The sequence below is a fragment of the Electrona antarctica genome (genome assembly GCF_951216825.1).
Source record: "Electrona antarctica genome assembly, chromosome: 24".
Taxonomy (NCBI): Eukaryota; Metazoa; Chordata; class Actinopteri; order Myctophiformes; family Myctophidae; genus Electrona; species Electrona antarctica.
Genome location: NC_136803.1, coordinates 22706789 through 22715960, shown reverse-complemented (window position 1 = coordinate 22715960; position 9172 = coordinate 22706789). Strand labels below are relative to the sequence as shown.

General features: G+C 40.2%; 1 protein-coding gene across 1 annotated transcript in view; it reads left to right on the top strand.

The window, feature by feature from the left end:
* Nucleotides 1–8740, top strand: part of LOC306917083 (uncharacterized protein) — a 16964-nt gene extending 8224 nt beyond the window's left edge. The window contains exons 2-5 of the mRNA XM_079495209.1: nucleotides 3687–3809; nucleotides 4896–5006; nucleotides 5603–5737; nucleotides 6382–8740. Coding sequence (XP_079351335.1) covers nucleotides 3719–3809; nucleotides 4896–5006; nucleotides 5603–5737; nucleotides 6382–8078 — 2034 coding nt within the window. The 5' untranslated portion in view covers nucleotides 3687–3718 and the 3' untranslated portion in view covers nucleotides 8079–8740. The remainder of the gene's footprint in view (nucleotides 1–3686; nucleotides 3810–4895; nucleotides 5007–5602; nucleotides 5738–6381) is intronic.
* The last annotated feature ends 432 nt before the right edge of the window (nucleotides 8741–9172 follow it).

Genomic DNA, 9172 nt, shown 5'->3' with positions numbered 1-9172 from the left:
ACACTGCTCACAGTGATAGGGTTTCTCCTCTGTATTCATTATCTTGTGTACAACTAAACTGCTTAACTGGTTGAAACATTTCCCACAATTGTTACATCGATAGGGTTTCTCTCCAGTATGAACTATCTTGTGTTCTATTAATTTGCTCGACTGGTTAAAACATTTCCCACAATAGTCACAGCAATAGGGTTTTTCCCCAGTATAAATTATCAACTTTTTCCGTAAAGTGACCAACCAATTGAACAATTTCACACACTGGTCACAGACTCACATAGGGCTTTTCTCCTGTGTGAATTATCTTGTGATGTTGGAAGTTTCGTTTTTGGTTGAAACTTTTTCCATACTGGTCACAGTGGTGAAGTATAATTACTCCAAAGAGAGACTGCTTTTTCTCTCTATAAAGCTCATGAACAAACTTCTAATACTTAGGCGAAAGTACTCAGGATAAACGCGGAGGCAGACAGGCAAATGAAGGTTTCGGAGTCCAGGTTTATTGCAAAGACAAAGTACAGCTCAGATGCATGGCCGGAGCCATGCATGCACCCAGCCTGACGGCAGGACACACTACTCCAGATTGAACATTTGAGTAGGGTTTTATACAAGCCCAAATCCCAATACACATTTGAAACAGACAGTCGTTAACACCCAAACCAAAATGTCCGGACAGGTCACAGGAAGCACAACAGGAGACCTCTGGTCTAAATGCTCCTAGATCAAAGTAGGCCTAGCTATTTAGCATAGGTGCAAGCTGTGAAGAATGGTGCCTAAATGTCTATACAAACACGTCCTGTTGTCTGCTCTCACTCATGAGGAGAGATGAGACACTTTTAGTTTAGAACAATTTAGTTTATGTCTAGTTTAACATGATGTAGGCTATATTGATGAAATGTGGTTCCACCAGATACGACATTCCTCCCTTGATAAACGTACTACACGTTTATCACAAAAGAAAAGGAACCACATTTTGATGGTTTGACCCTCCTCCCTTGACACTAAGAAAAGATAAAAATGAAAAACAACAAATAGGCCTATAGACAAACAAACAATTACATTAGAATTCAAATGGTTACAGAGACAAACGGAATCAAGGTTACATAACTTCTTCAGGCGATTCTCATTACACACTTTACACATAACTACATTTCGGTTTCAGCATAAGTAGAATCTTTTAGTGTTCTATTAAAATCTAATCTGAAATGTTGATTGATTACAAATAAGCGAGATCGGGCGTGTTTATGCAAAGGCCCGACCCTGCTAATCAACACATTAAATACTAGACACCACTATAAAGCGAAAACACATCCTATACTACACTGCTTAATTTAGGACATGCTATAACATATACGTTTATAATGCTTTAAACAAAACTCTGCTCTACTAGAGGTAGTACAGGTAAGAATACGTTAACAGGCCAGAGTCTAAGCAATATTCAACTAATATTCTCTACACGTCTCTAGGAAATTACCTCATTGTTCCATAAGTAGGCTACTCATGACTCAACTTATCAAATTATACGACAAAAACATACAATCAACATAATGCCTACTAATTCATGTTGAAAACAATATATTTTTCTCGGCTGTCCAATTTGGTAAGGTTTTTCTCCTGTGGGAATGATCTAGTGTTTAATTTAACTGCTTGAGTTACACACGTTACATATGTTGGTGAGAGTGGCAGGGTTTCTCCCATGTGTGAATTCTTTGGTGATTTTGAAGGGTGCGTTTTTGGCGAAACCTTTTTCCACACTAGTGGGGTTTCTCTTTTGAATAGAGTCTCTCGAGACAGACTGATAACCAGTCTGGTTATCAAGGTTTTGTTCTTCTCCCTATCCTATTCCTACCTCTATATTTTTGTGTGCTGTCTCGCTGGAGAAGTTGGATCTGATAGCTTTTCAGCACTAGAGAGTATTAAATCAGGTAGATCTACGTGAAATATTGATGCTATTTATGCATGTATATATACTTTGTATAGAGTAGGAAAGAAAGGAGTGTTGGGTAGGCTACATGTAGCTTAACTTGCCCAACACTGGTTAAATTAATTTCGCTCCTATGGCACTAAAATGTGGAACAACCTAAGAAATGTGAATCACTAGACTCCTTCAAAACGGCTCACCGGTATGAGGTATCCAATTGAAAACGGAGGACCCTGAACTTATTGCTTTTTCTGGTTTCATCCTCTTTTTGTATTGACCTGTACTTTCTTTGAATTACCCATTCTACATCCAATCAATCAATCAATCAGTTGTTGGAAAAGGTAGAACATCGAGATGTTACATTGCCTGGTCTTTTAGGAAAAGCAGCACACAAAGTACATCATACAATTATTAAGTACATTGCAGAGTAAGAGTAACACACTTTAATAGTGAATCAATACATAGGAGTTCTGTTTTTATTTTATTGGTTTGCTGTGCAGTTCTACACAGTCCAGTTGGTGGCGGTAATGCACCTTGACTTGAATGGTATGCGGCTCTACCTCGCGTCACCTCACCACCAGGCCGGCGCGCTGAGCGGTCGCTCATCTATGGCCCTGTATCTCCATTGCCAGTCAGCCACTGCTGTCCCAATCTGAGAATCCCATCGGCATGTTGTCCTGACTCCTCCATTGTTGAACTTTGTTTATAGTTCAGGTAAAACGTCTCCTCACTCTCCTGTATAAATGTACTCGCTTGTTGTTTTCTTGTGTTACTGTCTGTCACATGATGATGCACACCCTGGATAAGGATGGCTATTTAACACGACACAATAAGACAAGTTAACTACTTACTTAACATTGTGTGATAGGAGGTTAGCTGCTAACGCTAGTCCTAGCAGAAACAGCAGTGAATCTATGATAACCCGCCACAGAGATGATAATAACGGCAAAAATATGTTAAGGACTGGTTTTCAGCTGATCTGTTTTCAGCTGGTAAGTGTTTACATTCATGCTGCTGGATGGTTTTTATTGAAAACAAGCCCTGGGGGCTTATCTGGTTTATCCTTTAGCATACCTTGTTTTTTTTGTTTTTTTTGCAAACTGTTAATAAAGTAATCACAAACTGTTAATAAAGTAATCAATAAATCAATTCAAATGAATGTTATGTAAAGAGAATTGTGATGTCTGCATCCAGACTTTAGCATTCCTCCTCTATTTGAGCGACCACATCAAACGAGGTGGATCGGTGCTGGCAAATACTGCGGCATGGTCATACTGGACCTCTAAAAGGCTTTTGACACTGTGAACCACTCCATACTGGTTAACAAGCTAAAAGCAATTGGTTTTGAATTTTGATAGCACATCAGTGAGCTGGATGCAATCCTACCTGGAGGGGAGAGAACAGATGGTGTAGGTGAACGGAACACTGTCCCCCACACACACCTCCCAGTGAGCTGTGGCGTTCCACAAGGAAGCATATTAGGGACTTTACCGTTCCTAATATATGTAAACGACATGACATCAGCTTGTTCCAGTTCGCAGATGACTCGGCACTGCTGGTCTCGGAAAGGAACAAACTGGATGTTGAAAAGGCCATCAGCTCTGAACTCTGTAGTATCTGCACATGGCTCGCTGATAACAAACTATCTTTACACCTAGGAAAAACTGAATCCAAAAAATAATCTCAGCAAGGCAGAAGTGCCTTTTCATCCGTTTTGCATTGAACCTTAATCGTCAAGCCATGTAAAAGTCTTTATTCTATTCCTTCGTTCCAGACCAGTCTGTGGAGTCCAGCCTGCAGGTGAAAATGAATTCTCCAGCACCAGCCAGCAGCGTTTCTATTAAACAGGAACCTGAATATCACCTTAAACAGGAACCTGAAGACAATATGGACACCAGTAAGTTTCATGTCCTCGCTTTCTTTATTTTCTTCTGCTCCGCATTCCGCAGAAGAAAGATGTCTTTCTTTAAAAATTGTACATTGAGCCTTTTCCAAAGCATAGACTGCATATAAACAATACTGGAACGATAATGGCCAGAGAATTTATGTGTAATCATTTTTCACACTATATGTAAAGTAAGCCTTGTGGAGCCATGAGGGCAAATGGAGCAGGAGCTTGTTTCTATATCGTGAGGCAGCTTGATATCTCACGGTGCGTGTTAATAGCACCTGTATTTTCCGTATTTTCCCCCAGAGTTGGTGTCGAAGTTAAATAAAGGGCCAAGGCGCTATATGTAAATGCACCATTTACCATTTATGGTAACAGTTATTTATTAAAAGAAAAAGAAAAAGGTAAGCTTCATGGTAACATCCAGAGAGTTCTGAATAATAACGGCAAACTCTTTGCTGATCTGGCAGTATGTGGTGCTGCAGCAGCTGTTTATTGATACAGATGTGTTGCTTTTCCTCATGTTTTCATTGCTGCTGCTTTATATTATTATAAGCTGTCCTGTTTTCAGCTGTTTACTGGTGTACTGGTGTGTTTACGGTTTAAGGTTGTGTGCTGTTGGCTGTTATGTGATTGTGCTACATCGATCCAGACTTATAGATATGAAATCTGTCTGTTAACCCATTTTGGGCGGGAACCCCTTTTGATGAAAATATTTATTTCAGAAAACTGGCGGATTTAGAATATTTCTTTAAAAATTTTAAGTCAGGCCAAAATGGGTTAACACATGCTACACAGAAAAAAAATAAGAGATTTGGCTTTCGCAAAAAAAAACATTGATCATGCTGTAACAGTTGCAAGCATGTTCAATGTTTTTTTTTTTTTTTTTGCGAAAGCCAAATCTTGTGAGACCTACAGCAAGAGAAAGATTGGGCCTGAGATCTAAACACCTAAATCACTTGAAGCTTACACATGTACTGTATATTGGTTCACTACAACTTCAGTTCTTACCACTTCTGGTCCCTTTGTTTTACATTCAACCATCATCTACGACTACAACCCATGTCAAATCAAAATTCTATTCCTTCATTCCAGACCAGTCTGTGGAATCCAGTCAGGTAAAGAGTTCTTCAGCCAGCACCGTTTCTATTAAACTGGAACCTGAATATCACCTTAAACAGGAACCTGAAGACCATGCGGACAGCAGTAAGTTTCATGTCCTAGCTTTCTTTATTTTCTTCTGCTCCGCAGCGATATCACCTTATGAACTGTATATGATTATTATCTCAGTATATGATGATCATGATACAAAAGAAGAACAATGCAACAGACACTTTGTGTTATAGTGTCATAAAAAAGATATATCACTAAGATATATCTTTCCAATAGTATAATTGTATTTTATTTTGGTCCCTGCTCAATCTCCACGTATTTTCACCATCAGTTTAACACTGAACCTTCGAGTTAAACTACCTCTGTCTTACAACAAAGATTTATTTTTGAGAGTCCCACACCGGAAATAGCAGACCTACAAGCTACAAGAGTCGCATCTGCGGCACATATGTGAGCTTGTAGATCTTCTATTTTCGGTGCAGGATGCCGTCAATCAATACAATATACATTAGGCTGAGGAAACGGCAAACAATAGCCAACGGATCGGGGCGTTTATCCGGAGGAGGCATTTAATAAGCGAATGCTGTCAGACCCCTGGCGGGTATTAGCTAGTGTGCGCATTTTGCGGTAGGGCTACTATTTGGAAATATATGGCAATTGTTATTATTAAAGTCATTATTCTATTCCAGACCAGTCAGTGGAGTCCAGCCTGCAGGCGAAGATACATTCTCCAGCACCAGCCAGCACAGTTTGTCCAGAGCGCCCTGCAGGACGGGGGAAGAGACAGAGACGATTACCCAAGCACCTCCAGGACTTTGATTTGGGTGAGTGAGTGGGTTTGTGTGGACATTGGATCCCCTCATGTGGTGGCTGTGCGTGCGTTAGTTTCTTTTTTTTTTTTTTAGATTTTTTTTTTGCGGCTTACGCCTTTTATTGGTTTTTTGAAGGGACAGACAGTAGGCTGAAACGGGAGAGAGATGGGGGAAGACATGCAGTAACGGCCGTGTCGCGCTCGGGAGTCGAAACCGCGGCACACTGCGACTGGATTACCAGTCGGGTGCCCAGACGGTTACGCCACCGCCTGGGCTGTGCGTGCGTTAGTTTCACCATTTAAACAAGGAAGAGGATGCATTAACATGTGTTTTGTTACTCTTAGGCCTCATCCCATGCTGGGCAAGACCTGTAGAGGCTGTGGAGGCTATCATTTGTTTTGGGTGGAAGTTGCGGGATTTTGGTGGAAGTACCGCTCAAGGAAATGACGTTGATGCTTTACAAATCAGTTTACATTCTCCGTGTTGTGATTGGTCGGAATAATTGTTGTTTATTCATTTAGAAATGAAGTGTTATTGAGGTAAGAAACAATCATTTTGTGACACTTCACACTGGAATCAAAACATTAGGACAGATACGGAACTAACAACAGAAGTTTCATGTAATAATGTGTTTCTATTCTGTATCTTCTGTCTAGACTCCATACACCTCCTTGTGTGTAAAGAGGAGGTATTTACTGAGCAGCAGCAGGAGAGAACCTCCAGTCTGGTCAAAGAGGAACCAGAGTCTCCACAGATTAAAAATGAACAGGAGGAGAGAACCTCCAGTGTGATCAAAGAGGAACCAGAGTCTCTACAGATTAAAGATGAACAGGAGGAGAGAACCTCCAGTGTGATCAAAGAGGAACCAGAGTCTCTACAGATTAAAGATGAACAGGAGGAGAGAACCTCCAGTGTGATCAAAGAGGAACCAGAGTCTCTACAGATGAAAGAGGAACCAGAGTCTCTACAGATGAAAGAGGAACCGGAGTCTCTACAGATGAAAGAGGAACCAGAGTCTCTACAGATGAAAGAGGAACATGATGAGCTACTTCAAAGATCAGAGGAGGATGGTGGATCAACGGAGACATTGCCATCAGTGAAACATGAAGATGATGAACACATACAAACAGAACCTGTAGCAAGTACCTCATCTAAACACATGGAAACACAAGCTGATGTAGAGGACCGTGGAACATCACAACAAACAACTAGTGATGATCAGCTCTTCTCTTCACACTGTTCTGAATCTGATATCACTGAAGACAGTGATGAGTGGGATGAAACCACGGATAACCAGTTAGGTTTAAACACACTGAAATCTCCTAATACACAACACATGGGAGGAAATAGTTTGTCTTTAAGCAACAAGCTGCTCCATGACCTCAAATCACCAAAACAAAGTAATTGCACAAGGAGTCACACAGGTAAGAAATATTTTAGTTGTGCAGACTGTGGCAAAATCTTTAATCATAAAGGACCTCTAAAGATGCACACAATGATTCATTCAGGGGAAAAGCCATTTGTTTGTACTGTGTGTGACAGTGGCTTTAATCAAAGGGGTAGTCTAAAAAGACACATGATGACTCATACAGGGGAAAAGCCCTTTACGTGTACCGTTTGTGGCAAGGGCTGTACTCATAATGACCAATTAAAAATACACATGAGGACTCATACTGGGGAAAAGCCCATTACATGTACAGTTTGTGGCAAGGGCTGTAATTTAAAGACTGATCTAAAAAGACACATGAGGACTCATACAGGGGAAAAACGCTTTACGTGTACAGTTTGTGGCAAGGGCTGTGATTCAAAGACTGATCTAACAAGACACATGATGACTCATACAGGGGAAAAGCCCTTTACATGTACAGTTTGTGGCAAGGGCTGCAGTTTAAAGGCTGGTCTAACAAGACACATGAGGACTCATACAGGGGAAAAACCTTTTATGTGTACCGTTTGTGGCAAGGGCTGTACTCATAATGACCAATTAAAAATACACATGAGGACTCATACTGGGGAAAAGCCCATTACATGTACAGTTTGTGGCAAGGGCTGTAATTTAAAGACTGATCTAAAAAGACACATGAGGACTCATACAGGGGAAAAACGCTTTACGTGTACAGTTTGTGGCAAGGGCTGTGATTCAAAGACTGATCTAACAAGACACATGATGACTCATACAGGGGAAAAGCCCTTTACATGTACAGTTTGTGGCAAGGGCTGCAGTTTAAAGACTGGTCTAACAAGACACATGAGGACTCATACAGGGGAAAAACCTTTTATGTGTACCGTTTGTGGCAAAGGCTACACTAATAATGGGAATTTAAATGTACACATGAGGACTCATACAGGTTGAAAGGCCCTTTACATGTACAGTTTGTGGCAAGGGCTGTAGTCAAACGGGTGATCTAAAAATACACATGAGGACTCATACAGGGGATAACCCTTTACGTGTACAGTTTGTGGCAAGGGCTGTAATTTAAAGACTGATCTAAAAAGACACATGATGACTCTTTAGTCAGAATTCCAATCTAAAAACACACATGAGGACTCGTACAGGGGAAAAAACATTTACGTGTACAGTTTGTGAAAAAAGCTTTAGTCAGAATTCCAATCTAAAAACACACAGGAAGACGTGTCATAAAGAGGAAAAAGCTATTAAATAATGAGTGTTCAAATACGGCATTATGTTGACACTTAATGTAAATTATCAGCAGTTTAGCTAAATACATTAAACATGATGGACTTACATTTTTTGTTATTTGTCAGCAATTACAATGTCATATTCATGAATATTCATGCAATAGAGGTACAATTGAAACTTGTCTCTGTGTGTTTACATGTTGTTTGGACTATGTGGACTGGTGTATTTCAATCACTTAGTTTGATTATGTGTTAAGATTTTCTGTAGTATGTTTTCTTCATAGCCTAGAATGCATTGTAACAGAAAATATTTACTCTGTAAAAAACACTGTCCGTAATTTCTTCTTTTTCAAATAAAGGTTTGACAGCTACAGATCCTTTGTGTGTTCATTACAGAAAGTTCATGACAACACATGTGTTTCACCTCTTTTAAGTATGGACATCTTGTACTGCACTGAACAATACAGTGACAACTGCTTCATTTTACATCCTTCATACCAAACTATTACTATAAGGAACATGAGTATGAATTAATGATTACAGTCTACACGTATTTTACTTGAACTTGCTATATTGAACATGACATGAGTAAGTCTTAATGTTACAGTGTGCATACTGTCCATTGTCCTTAGCCTGTAACTACAAGTACATCTAGTAGAATAAGAACAGGGTGGTCCGCCTGTGCGCGCGCATCCGTGCACATGCACAGGTGCTGGGCGCAACAATGGCCAGGGCCGGCTGATGCTAATACCTGTTAGAAGACATGGGTTGTGAATGTTGTGGAATGTTTATAGGAGCATGTCTGTC